The sequence below is a fragment of the Polyergus mexicanus genome, unplaced genomic scaffold, assembly GCF_030449975.1.
Source record: "Polyergus mexicanus isolate NDT 795.1 unplaced genomic scaffold, iyPolMexi1.0 SCAF_5, whole genome shotgun sequence".
NCBI classification, from domain to species: Eukaryota; Metazoa; Arthropoda; class Insecta; order Hymenoptera; family Formicidae; genus Polyergus; species Polyergus mexicanus.
Window position 1 is genome coordinate 9699383 of NW_027223325.1, and position 14542 is coordinate 9713924.

Here is a 14542-nt window from a genome sequence, read left to right on the forward strand (position 1 = left end):
AACCGATATAATATATAATTTATATATTTATATATAAATATGTATATATGTATGTATACACACACATATATATATATATATATATATATATATATATATATATATATATATATATAAATTATATATATGGTTATATATAAATAAATTATATTCCTGTATACTTTAGATTATCATGGAGAATTAGTTTTTATAGAGCTTATACTGATAGACATATTTCGTCTATTAATGAAGTTCCAATGATGAAAAAAAGGTAAAATATTTTTCTTTGGCATATATTTTATTCTAATTTATAAAATTTTCTTACATTACATGCTTTCATATATTTTATACGAGTAAAAGAACAAGAATTATGATAGCATTACTGCAATAATCTAATATCGTTTTTTTGATAGTAATACATAACTTATCTATTAATGTGAGATCTATAACTTTTACATATTTAAAGAGTTAACTATTCACAATATTTCAAAATATTTCAGCATTCCATTTCGATCTTATAGGACGTTACAAATATTAGATGTTTGTATAAGTGATTTATTGCAGTTAATCAGCAATGTAACAAAATAGATGTAGATGATATATTTATCTTAAGAATTCGAAAGTATATTATTACTTATTATACATTATGTATAAGACATGAAGAAAAGAATGTAATCTTTGCTTCAACTCAAATTATAAAAACCTAATATTATATCTTATTATATTATACATATCACATTATTAGGCATTCATCTCTCTCATTTGTAATACAATGCATTCAATCATGATTAATAGTATTAAAAGTTAGTATTTATTATTTTTTCATCATGTTATGTGCGTAACATATGTTATACATAATATACATGTTAGAAGCAAAAATTTCGTACAGATAGTACGAAATGTGCCAATTTACTTAAATCTACTGTTTAATAATATTAATTTTTTATTGCATTTAATATTATATACACAAAGCAAGTTCTTCGTTTATATGCACTATAAAAAACTGGGTCTTACACGAATCTATAGCCAAATATAAATCAAAAATTGTTTGATAATACTCTACAAATGATTGTATGTATTTACTGAGACGCTCTTAAAAGTAGTACTTATAAGAAAGTAGTAACCACGCAAAATAGCATTTATAAATAATGTGCAATAGTTTTTCTATATATCAACTTAATGTTAATGCATATTAATCATTTAAATTGTGTAGTAGTATTTAAACTAAGCATACAAGTACAGTTTATGAAATATTGCTTTTATAAATAATAAGTTTATCTCCAAGGCCTTTTAATGATTTTATTAAACAATTAACATTTGTTTTATTATCATGATCTCTACGAAACGTGCTATGTATTGTATCGAAAATAATTGTATTTATAAGTGAAACGTATTATAACATTATACACAATTACTTTACATTGCGACCAACATTTTATATATTTTAATCATTTTTATACTATATTATAATCATCTTTTAAATAAATAGATTTGTTTTAGTTATTCTCTGCATTTTATGCGATGCATTTGATAGATATTATTAAGTATTATGTATAATAAGAATATTTAAATTTCACAGTATGTAAATAATTATGTTACGCGCTAAAAGAAAGCCAAATCGGCATTTAAATTCCCCGCCACATTCCTACGTTGGAAAATGGCGCATTTGGAAAGTCGCCGATAACTTCATTCGAGTGATTTTCAGAGATTACGCGCGTGCGTCGAATGCTACTATCGTTCGTCAGAGGCAGTAGCGTCGGCCTGGCCAGGAGAGTCCAGTGTGCAAGCGACGAGAACAGAATCAGATGGTGGCGAAGATCGCGGATTGATAGGTCGCGGGTTGCATGAGAGAGAGAGAGAGAGAGAGAAAGAACAGGCGTTTACGCGACGGTGGTTGGCATAGGCTCTCTCTCTGGCAGGAGGACGGGGATATTTTACTTCTCTGTGTGTACGCGTACGATACAGTTAACGAGGAAAAAAAGGCGACAAAGAGAGAGAGGGAGAGACAAAGAGAGCGCGTGCGACAAGCCGCGAGTGAAACACGGCAGTCGACGAACGCGGACTCGTCATCGACGACGGTAACGAAATGATCCTCTAGCTCCGTGCTTTCTGGCCTGCTCCACGCACAAGGGAAGGCCGACGACGACGGGAAGGAGGTGGAGCAAGAGGCGAATCGTTCTCGTGTGGTAGTAATCGAGTTTTTATTTTCTCAGGATAACGAGCAAGGGAGAGAGAGAGAGAGAGAGAGAGAGAGAGAGGGAGAAATCGTACAAAGAGCTTATAAACATACATGACATTACGCATATATATATATATATACACACACGCGCATACAACGTTTCTACGAAGGAAGGAAGGAAGGAAGGATTAAGAACAGAAGCGCGCGGACAACGACGTTTCACCTCGCGTTAGATTATTCCACGTCGCGTTTACTCGCATCGAATCATAAACGCGTTTCTCGCCCTTCGGTTAGGGCCTTATTCCAGAATCCGGTCGATCGAGTAGTCGATCGTCGTGCTTGCGAGCACTGTCTTTGTTTTTTTTTCGTTCCTTCCCTCCGTCCGTCCGTCCGTCCGTCTATCCGTGTTGTGTGTGTATATGTGTGCGTGCGTCTGCTGTGTCTCTCTTTCTCTCCTGCCTGAGCTTTCCCCTCTTTCTTCTCTTATGCTGACTCTCTCTCTCTCTCTCTCAGTCGCCCAGTGTGCTGAATATAACGCTCCGTTTACATTATCGTCGGAGGACAAAAGTGCGCGTTGCCACAGTGTTGGAGCACGGCCGCAGAGCGTGAATTCTTTTCGCAAAAAAAGATATCCGTGAGACATTCATCAGGGAGGCCCTCCCGGGGCACCGTTTGTTAGGCTCAGCTGATCCACGCGCAGCGAGAGAATCAAGAGGAGGACAAGGAGAAGGAGGAGGAGGTGGACGCTAACAGCAGCGCTGCGGGGCGAGGAAGGTCTCCTGCCGAACTCAGCACCGCGACGATAGAGGAGCACCGATAAATATGTCGTCCCCCAGCGCCGGCAAGCGACGTATGGACACGGACGTTATCAAACTGTATCCTTGGAGAACCGCTTTAAAAAAAATTCCCCTTCTCTCTACGCTAAGCTGTGGCTGCGTGTCCGATAAGTACCTATGCCATCCTTGTTTTTGCGTAGTAGTGGCGCACACGTGGGAGCGGGACGCGATTGTAACGCATCTGTTCTCCTCGCACGCGTGCGTTTGTGTACTTGTGTGTATATATAGAGTGTTGAAAGGATGTACGAGTAAAGTACACCACGGATTTGTTGATTATTATTTGAGGCTTTTTCTACATGAAAATTTGATTAAATGCCATTTCTCAGTCTCTTTGATGTTGACTCTAAAAGTATCGACGTTACATTTAAATTCGTGATTGAAGTTCAGTAAATAAAGATGGAAAATATGTATGCAAAGTATATAATTCGTATATAAGTTTTTCCATGTCCATATTTTTCTGGAAACTTCTTTTCTCAATCATCCTTTTCGTGAATTAATTAAACATGTATATATATATATATATCTTCCAAATTATAGACAAAAAGCAATCTGAAATAATTTTATGTAAGGATTAAAACGTTTTGTTAAGTTTACACAAAGAGATATATTATTTTCTTTCTCATCTTTTCCGATTCTTAATACAATTTTAACGTCTGTATATATATCCAGCTTTTTTAACACTCTATACATCCGAATATGTGAGTGAATATATGTGTACATGATAAATTTCGCTGGCTCGCTTATCCGAGCATAATTATCGACCATGATAATCGTTACATAGACAGCGCGAGGAAACTGACAAGATGCTAAAATAAGGGGAAAAAATGCTCATTTTTAAGTTAGATGTACATTATACACCGTTACATTAGCGTAAACGTCAAATATTTTTATATTTAAATCTCCGATTTCGTGACAAGCAGTGTGTATTGTTTCATTTGAGGCTCGTATTAGAATATTTGACGCTACGTTTACGCGATAGTGATGTTGCATATAGTGTACACACCCACACATATCCAGCTCTTTATTCACGCAATCGTCGCGGGAACATTTAATTCGTCATCGCGCAGCCGCGCTTCGACGTTTGGGCACAGCTGTTTTTAACCAGCTGACTTCTAGGCGCTTGCGCGTGTGCGTGCATAGGCAGGCGTGAGCGAGCGCGTGTTTATCTTGTTCGCGAGCGCGTTAACGGCGACCACGTCGCTATTCCTTTCCCCTTCCTCTCTATTTCTCTCTCTCTCTCTCTCTCTCTCTCTCTCTCTCTCTCTCTCTCTCTCTCTCTCTCTCTCTCTCTCTCTCTAGCTCGGGTTTTCTCCCTCCCATTCTCGATTTACACCTGTCTCGTTATTTGCGCTCGTGAAAAGATCTTGTATATGTAAATTGTCGAGGACATATGTCGATTTAGCGGTTGTTTTCGCTCCTTTTTTTATAAAACTGTTAGAAAAAAAAGGAGCGCGTATTTGAGTTACGCTTATTTATTTACGCTGATTATTACGATGCAACCGAGGGATCAAAGTTCAGATATAAGTTTCAGTGAGTGTAAAAAATTTTCTTTTTTCTTTTTTTTTCTTTTTTCTTCATCTATAATTCTCTATATTTCTCTCTAACTGTTTTGCTTTTATTTTTTTTTATCTCCCTTTCTACAGAGCGTTGCTTTCGAAGAGATTCGGGGTATTTGCTTTAACTCTCTCCGAATTCCGTGACTTGTTTCTCGAAACGAAATCTAGAAGAGACAGACATAAAGAAAAAGACAGAGACATATATATATATATATATATATATATATATATATATATATATAGAGAGAGAGAGAGAGAGAGAGAGAGAGAGAGCAGCGTTAATTGAGACGTAACACTCGTCTGGCGAATTCGAAGAGCGAGCGAAGTGACAGAACGTCTTAGCAGGCGCGCATAAAAATAAAACGACGATAGTCTCTAACGTGTATAGTGTGATCTCTCGTCGTACTGACGCACGTACGGGGACGGGTCGATATCTACAATATTTCGCGACGAGAGTTCATGTAATGCGGCCCGAAAACGTGACGGGCCGGTGTTTTTTTTTTTTTTTTTTTTTTTTTTTTACGCCGACTGTCAAAGGCCAGTTATATTGTCGCTCACATCTTATTTATTCCGATCAGCGACCGATGAATTATGGCGACAGAAGCGATCGTGAATTTCCTTTAGGGATTTCTTTTTCTCTTTCTATTTCTATTTGGATTAAAATTATAGTTTTAGAAAGCTAGATCGTTCAATGTATCATTTTCGTTCAGATAAGGTTCAGATCTTTTTTTGTATGAATTTTAGAAAGATAACTCGTTTGAATAATAAATCGAAGAATTTGATGATTTTGAAATAGATAATAGATTCAAATGACGCGTTCCTCTTTAATATCGTAATCTCGCGATACGTTTTTATTTATTATCTCGATTCATCTACAAAGCGAAGAGAGCGTGCTTCAATTCTCGCTACTTCGATATATCTCGGTTCTTCTTTTTATATGCCTTACCAGATTTTTTATATGGCACGAGCGATAGCGCATCGGTAATATATAATTCTTTTATTCATGATAAATGCAACGCGCGGGTTCGAAAGTCGGGATTTATTATAGAGTGGCGAGAAAATAATTCAGAGAGAGAAAGAGAGAGATATATATATATATAGGAACGAATCAATATACACCTCGAAAAATATATCGTACATTTAATTATCATACCCGAGAGAATCATTTCGAGCAAGCAAGCGAAATTTACAGCGCATTTACATATCACACATTACTCTAGCGTTACGATATTATTATACATTGCCGAAACACGGCGTATATATAAAGGAAACAGAAAAATGAAGACACATAGCGCATAAAAGGCCCGAAAATGACGATTACAATCGGAGCGAGTAAGGTTAAAATTTAAAAAAATTAACAAGTAATAAATGAGTATTCTAATAGCGGACACCTCTGCTTAATTCGAAGGATATCTTCGTTTCAATCTACAGAATCGATATAGCTAATTATTTTACGTGGATGCTCGAAAGTGGAATTTTCGAGTCGCGAACGCGCGCGTTTTATTCTAACTGCGAGATATTATGAATCAAACGTAAACAACATGCACATTCGTCGTTTCTTGGCCGGTGAAGTCTTTGCGAAATGCGTAGATCGTGTCGTATCAAGCCGCGAACACGTGGCATATCGAGATTATTCTTGTATACAAGCGTGCGTAGAATAAGTACGAGAGATGCATACCTCTAATCGATATATATACAATATATATATATACATACACGTCACCTTCTCTCATCACGCTTAATTTTACCATAACACCGTCCTGTATTCGCTGATATTCATAACAGGTGGAATATCTCGCACGGCTTGATAATCCAATTTGCTAGCACCTCCCTGCGAGCTCGTTAGTCCTTTCGAACGGTGTATTAAAGTCGGATTCTCGACAGAGGTTACGGCTAAATAAGATGTAGAAATATGAGAAATAGCTGCATCTTTTCTTACGATATTATTACGATACGTATTTGCGGGGAGAATGACAATGTTATACGTATTACCGGCAAAAGAGTTTGATCAATCGTTTCTTCGATTTTTACCTTAAAATTATCATGGATTTTTCTCTCTCGATATTCAATGAATGTAAAATGAAGTGAAAATGTATAGAGAATGGAGTCATTAGAAACTATTATATAAAATAGATTGTTATTTACAATGTGATTTTAATTATCTTATTATTTAAAAAGTGTGGAATTGAAATTTAAATATCACATTCCACACTTTTTAAATAATAAGATAATTAAAATCAGATTGTAAATAACAAATTATTTATATATATATATATTATTATTATTATTATTATTTATATATGTTTTAAATTTATTAATTTCAGAAGAATAATTTTATTTCTTCTTATAAGATATTTTTTTGTACATGAAAAATTGTGCATAGGGAAATATTGGAGTAAGGAATTCTGCTTTATATTGGATGATTACATTTTCGCGATTGAAAAACATCGCGCTAGTCGAAGAACATTCGCTTTATCTCAAAGAGGACGGCGTACCGGAATTTACTCATTGTCAGCTACTGATAAATATATTCTTTGTTTATCGTGATAAGACACTGGAATAATCAAACGGCGCATGATACACGCGAGCAATATATTTTAAAATTCATATTTAAACATCACTTAGCGATATTGTCCTCGTGATTTACCGGCGCATCACAGTAAGTAGAAATGAGTAGATGTTTACGATTTCGCAATATTTTGAAGTCATATAACGGACACGGCTCTTAATATCTCTAAACTGATTATGAGACGAACGAATATGAATCGTTAGCGGCGTATAAACTGACCTTAAATCACGCGATATCTCTCTTATTTCGCGAAGTGCGCAGAGCACGATACGCTCTGTTCGAACGAATCGTTTGTTTTTGAAAAGCGATGGATTTCGAACGCAAGTTTCTCTGGTCAAAACGAATACGCGGAGTGATGCGTTTTGTTGGAATTAGCGGCTAAAAATTTTTCCACGGTCGCGCTTTAGGATTAATATAAAATTAATTTTTCAGTAAATGAAGAAATTGCAAAATGTATATCGACTTTAAATAATGATGATGCCTTCTTCGTACAATGTCAGTTTTTTTTTTTTTTCTCTTTTTCTCGTCCCGCATGATATCGATTACGCTGCGTTGAAGCATGTATTAATGTTGCAAGCGCCTCGACGAGCGAAACAAATTGGATGCGTCCGCGTTCGCGTTTGTTCCGCTGGTGCGTTTTAGAGTTTCTGGAAAGTCTTTCGTTTGCACGGCAAACGATGTATTAGTCATAGCAGCGACCAGTTAGTTTATTTTAAGTCCTGCTCGCTGTGTTTGCTATTCCACTTTGTTTCTCTCTCTCTCTCTCTCTCTCTCTCTCTCTCTCCAGACTTTTATCATTTTATTTTTATATACGTGATAATCGCGATTTTACGCGAAAGATCATTGCACGTTGAATCATCATTTTCTTCCTCTCAACGATAGTTGTTTCGCGATTGAATCACGTGCTTGTGTAATAGCATTGACTAAGATAAATTTAATTTAATTTGTTATTTGAAATGATGATACTTTTGAAAAATAATTGCATTAATCACAGTATAACATATATTTAAAAATCGATTCGTAATAATCTCTCGTATTTTCATCTACGAGATTCCTATTCCTCACATACTTTAAAGGGATAAACACGCGCGAAAACACTGTCCTGATATTTTTTTTTTTTTTCCTTATTTCTCCCATGGCGAGAGCATCGGCGCGTAAAAGTTGCGGCCCACTTTGCTCGGCCGCTCGGTGAATTCGCCTACGTCCGTGCTTTATACACATGCTTTATATATTCAGCTGAATTACAAAGTTTCGCGTACAAACCTCCTCTCCTCCTGACTACACACCGACGCGCGTGCACTCTTTGTCTTCCTTCCTCGCTGCTTTGTTCGTTCACCAGCTGATCGACCTTACCGCGCTTCCCCCACCGTCGTCGTCGTCGTTGTCTTGCTTCTGCGTTTTCTGTTTTTCCCTTCTCCCGTACCATGCATGCGAATCTGCGTCGCTTACGATGCCGCAAAAGCGAAGATACCAACGAGGGGGACCTTGCGTTTTGCTGCGTAACCGCGTGGGAAGTTCCGATCGTTTCATCCTGTATCCAGGATGTTTTAGACTGACCGAGAGATATTTTAAGAGCGGAGAAAGAGCGTTGAGTAATTTTAAGTTTGTGGAAAATTCCTTGAAAATTATAAAAACTTTCTACTTTTTATATTAAAATTTAACGAAGTAAAGTTTTAGTTAGCAAATAAACTGAAAAGTTAAATTTTAGCATTTATTTTCTCTCTCTCTCTTTTTTTTTTTACATTCTTGAAAATTGCTCTACTAAACTCTTGCATACGTTGAAAAGGTCTGCACTTCTTTTTTTTCGTTGAAACGCAAGTCGAGAAAAAATACAATAATCCTGAGACGCATTGTATATGGGAAAACGCGATACGCGGATTGTCAATGATCGTCTCAAGGCCTTTTAGTATGACGGAAATGGATGCGAGCCGTAAACAGAGCGACTTACGACGTTTATTCCTAACGTTTTCCGATGTCGAATCCTTTTGCGCACATCGTGGATTGTATCTAATTAGAGTAATTAGCCGCGTCCCTCGTTTAATGTCGATGATGTACGCGCGTTTTGTGGGAAGTCGCGCGCTCCCCGAGACGATTGTGTGCAACAGAATGCACGATCCGCGCTTTTGCGCTCCACGCAATACGCGCGCGCGCGGATATATAATAATTAAGGATGCGGATCTTTATTAGAGATAAATTTCTCGCTTTCTCTCATACCTCGCTCTCGTCGAGTACAGTTTAAGCCGCTTATATAGGATTATCGCTTGTTACGCAATACTTATTTGTCGCTTAAAAGTATACGCCGAGTTAACGTCATATACTTTCTTTGAAGCTTTATAACTATCCTCAACCACAGTGTATTTCCAATACTTAGCGTACGGATAATTGGTCTTTTATATATAGTATAGATTGTCAAGTATAACGATAATAACTCCGTTTTATAGGAGATACCCCTTTAATACGAGCATCAGTGTTCCGATATATATATATTTAAAATTTATAATAATGATAATAAAATCTGGAGGATATATATATATTTTTTTTACTCGAGAGCATCTTTATATTGAGGATTATACACGCTTTGTTTATTTTTTATTACGATTTTTCTTACTTAATAGCGATTTTTATAAAATCTATATCTGCCTATATTTAAGCATCCTAAATGTACTCGCGATAATTGTACGCGTCGTAAATTGATATTCGTTTCAAGCGAAGCGGAATCAACCGCAATCCGTTAATCGCGAAACGATCCAACGGTATTGTTCCTCAGATTCGTCTAGCGGCGACGGCGGGTTCGTCCGGGTTATACTCGATCGCGATAAATCACATTGATATGAATCCCGACGGGATCGAAGTGACCATTACAACGCGGATAGATTTTGCGGATAATGTAATTTGGGATATACGCGCATGGAGAAGTCTCTTTGTGTATCCAATGCCCCCGAAATCATATTAAAATCAATTATGTTGTAATTAACGAAATACTCGATAGAGAGAAGGAAGGAGAGAGAGAGAGAGGGAGAGCGCTTTTGCGTATACACGAGTGGAATAGGATAGATTATCACGTTGCGGTTTCATCGCGAGGTGCGTATCGTTGAGTGGGTTACGCGTGTTTTGCGCGTATAATGTTAATTAACGAATGGGCGCGCCGTAAAAATGCGGGTCATCTCGCTTGCGGCTTTTTTGCGGATAATCGGCCATCCAGTTGAAGATCTTTCCGCATGTGCGATTATTTAAACGGTAATGCATCGCATCGTCTCGTCTCTTACGGAAAATATATAGAACATATTAACAGCGAGAATATATCGATGACATTTTACAAATAGAAAGAACATTTCTCTTGCATGTTTTTTCTCTATTTTATAATTTTTTAATTAGAGTTATTTTGTACTTGAAATAATAATATTAAACTATATTTCTTCTTGCTGAATCTATCGAAGAGCATTGTCTTTCATCGAGAGAAAAATAACATCGGAGAGATGAAAGAGAGAAATACAATTTTTCTTCCGCTAGTTGATAATTTTTATCGCAAAGCTTCGTTTGCGCTTTTTTTTTTATTTTTTATCGCATTGTGGAATTAGAAATCGAATCCCCTTTTCTGCGAAAAGGTGCCTCCTTCCCCTCGTTTTTTCTCTTAACGGTTGTAAAATGCTGCACGTTAGAAGATGAAATCTCTTTTATTACGCATCTCGTGATTCCAACGGTTCGGCAATTGCTTGGCAAACATTTCACCTATCGCACTCTCTATCTTCTACCTATGTAGTCGTGTTTCCGATTCAAACATAATTTATATTAACTTACGTTAGAAAGCAGAAGGTTTACTTCGTTGATACCTCCTACGTCATTAACTTTCATCGCAATTAATTATTTCTGCTTTTCTTTCCTGGATTTTTTTTCTATATTGTGTTATATTTAATTGTGTTATATTTTGTGTTCAAATTTCTATCTTATATATATATATATATATATATATATATATATATATATATATATATATATATATAGTATATATATTTTTATGAAATGTGGACTAAGATCGTTGTTCCATAAAAGTCTCATTGTCAGTCTATGTTTCATTCGAATGTATTTAATATTTAATATATATTTAATATTTATAAATGTGTTTATTTGATCTATTATATAATTTTATTATCTAATTCATTTTATCTACTTTCAATCAAAATTAGATTCTCTCTCTTTGGCTTTTTCCTTTTTAATTTTCTGAAACATAAATCTAGACTCTTGACTTCTTATCTAGCTTTGACTTTTTTATTTTGATATATAACCATGATATTGAGGAAGATAAATGAAAAAGAATTGCGAAAACCGTTCGATCAAGGGGCATTAGAGTAATATATACGGACGTTAGATAGTAGGGGGGATATGTAGATGTGAAAAGAAAGGCGGACGCGTCCTCGGCTCGTTCAACATTGTAAACAGCAACATTGCGCGGGCAAGAGAGAATGTAACGGTCCCCCGGTGATTGAGCAATCGTTTTCGTTCCGTCGTCCCTGTTCGTTTATGGTGTATCTTGCGTATTGCAGCTCCACCGATGGGAATGTGAAATCCTTATAGCCGTTAGAGACTTCCGTTCGAACAATTTCGACGCGGGCGTACCGTTCAATTGGATTAAACGTTGCGCTCATTTCGTACAATGTATCCCGGGATTGTGTTACCGTGTATCGTTGCAAAGCATCTCACCCGTTCGTCGATGCGTGAGTTTGTTTTCGCGTAATTTATCGCATTCGCGTATGCGAGACATCGATTACCGTTAATTGACTCCGAAATAAATAATTTTCTCCTTCAATTCCTCGTTTTGTATTTTCAAATACATCGCGTTTATCATATACGTAACACCGGGTGAAAGTAAACACTCGAAATTAAAATGTAAATTGAATTATAAAGATTTTCAAAACAAATATTATTTATTTATCTCTCGATATATCTGATACTTTTTATACACGATGAGTAATTTGTTTCCGTCGATTTTTCAATTTCCAGCTTTTCGATGTCAATGTTCAACGTTCAAGTACGGAAGCTATTTGTTCTCTAATCACGCACGCTGGATGCGCGTCTGTCAGACGCACATGTCACTCGTAACAGGATGCTTGCCGCGGTTAATTCAGCCGTGTGTATTAGAGCATATGAATAGAGATGATCGTTTGATGAGACGTACACGCGAGATGATATCTCCATTATTCTACGATATAATAGGAGAGTATCGTTGGGGAAAGGCCAACTGTGATTGCGGATTTCGTGCCAGAAAAAGTAACTATGCGACTTTCAGTATGCGCCGATGTTGCCCCTCTCTCTCTTTCTCTCGATAATGATAACTCACGTACGCGGAGAAAAGCGATTATTCGATGATTCGCGATGAGATATTGGCTCGAATCGAAATGCGAACGCGCGCGGGAATCCCGACGCGATTTCCTTCCCTTCCGTCACGAAATTTTCCTTTATACTTTCCGAACGCTGCATATTTTACCTCTGTCGCGTCTCGCCACCGGGACAGATACCAAGCGGATTTCTATTTGAAGTAGAGACTGCAGTTTTTATCGTGAAGTTAAAAAGCTCAAGTTCCTTTCAAAAGACTGTTGCTTTTATTTCGTTTCATTCGTGGCTTTTAATCTAATTGAAACAACGATGTAAAACTAGGAAGATAGATATATTATAAAATTCATAAAAACGAGAGTGGAAAAAAGAGAAAATTGAAAATGGTAAAGATGGTCTTCATAAATTTATGAGATTGTAAAGTTTACAAAACTTTGTTGATGAAAAGCCACAGTAAAAGTCAAAAGTAACACATTATAAAGTTATTATTTTAATATAACAATTTATACTTTACTCGATATTATAATAGGGGATTGAAACTTGTAGCTTTGACTGAAGCACCCCGAATGAAACGTGGGGGTAGAGGTATAGTTATTTAAATCGATGCCGCGTGACGAGGGCGTGCTATCGCGTTTCGCAACGAGTAAGCCGCGCGCGTGTAAACGGGGCGAGACCCACGTGCGATTCACGACCATAGTTTATTTCCTCGGAGCATCCGTTCATTGTTCGCCGCGACGATGGATGCTGCGCGAGGGGTTCGTTTGTGTTTACAACGTCATCGCTACAGGTTTGAGAATACGGTTATGTGAAATCGGGCACGTTCACGGAACGTGATCTTGCGAATAACAAAATTCTCGAATCTGCCCCTGCGGATGAGAGCAATAAAGAGCCGTTCGCGTACCGAATACGACTTGTAACCGTTCGTTGTAAAACATCGAGGAAAAGTGGTTATCGGATAACATGCGTGTTACGCGTCACGCACGTTTGATCTTGCTTTTTTTTCATCATTTTCTTTTCCATAAACGATGCGGGGTAGAAAATTGCAAGTATGGTATTTTATCTTGTAAAAAAGCGCCGCTTTTAACATCGATAAAACCCGAAGGTTTAAGATAGGATATAAGCGTCTATTTTATAAAATGACATTTTTGTTACAACATATTTTACGTATATATGTACAGATATAGACGTGAAAAATGTATTCAAATGCGCGTCAAAATCATTATGATATTAATCTATCATTACGATGAAAGTACATGTTTGATTTGTATATTTCAGCAGGCTTTACGTTACTTTGCGACGCGAGGATTTCAAATTGACATTTTTATTCCGGCGCGTTGAAAAAATGCTTCCGTGTTTTTCGCGCGCACGGTGAGGTTGTTGAATAATTTAATTAAAATGGATTTTATTACCGCGCCACGCGCGGCACAGATTTTCCGATAAATGTATGACTCATAAATTTCGCAATGTAGTAACGTACCACGAGAATCGCAAGATTATTGCGCTATATCGTAAATGCGAAATTTAACAAATAATTTGACACTTTTAGATTGTACGGATATTTCGATTTAATCACTTAATTTTGTGACGAAGAAATCGTTTGTTTGAAATTTTTGCGAAACTTTTCCAAACGACATCTCTTTTTGCTTCGATATAAATAAATCGTCAGTCAAAAAGTCCGCGCTTGCGTTTCATACGCGACGGAGAGTTTGTTTCGCGTTGCGTCTCCCGAGAGGGAAAAATGGTAACTCATTTTTTTTTCTACGTGAAACGCCGTTTAGATAAGCACTTTCTAATGCACGCATCGAAAGTTTTACTCTTACACAAGCGATAAGCGTGCCAGCGACCTCCGCTAGCACGTTTCGATTAATGGTGTGTATGTATGCGCGAGAGTTCATCCCCTATAATCCCTATTCTTTTTAAGCGCGTGTTTTCTTTATACGCATAGATCTTAAATTATCATAATTTCGCATGCGATAAATGAAATTGCAATATTTCTCTTTACAGATTCTTAATATTTATTTATCCTGAACAAATAATTAATTTATCGAACTTTTTTCAGAAATAGAATATTTCTCTTTACAGATTCTTAATATAT

At 36.7% G+C, this 14542-nt stretch overlaps 1 protein-coding gene across 2 annotated transcripts in view; it reads left to right on the top strand.

Moving 5' to 3' along the window:
• Positions 1-1728: 1728 nt before the first annotated feature.
• Positions 1729-14542, top strand: part of Ubce2h (ubiquitin conjugating enzyme E2H) — a 34321-nt gene continuing 21507 nt past the window's right edge. Inside the window, exons 1-2 of one of the 2 annotated variants that reach the window (XM_070296533.1) lie at positions 1729-2165; positions 2672-3033. In XM_070296533.1, the coding sequence (XP_070152634.1) occupies positions 2981-3033 (53 nt within the window). In that variant the 5' untranslated portion in view covers positions 1729-2165; positions 2672-2980. The remainder of the gene's footprint in view (positions 2166-2671; positions 3034-14542) is intronic. The other variant, XM_070296535.1, reaches the window with a different exon arrangement.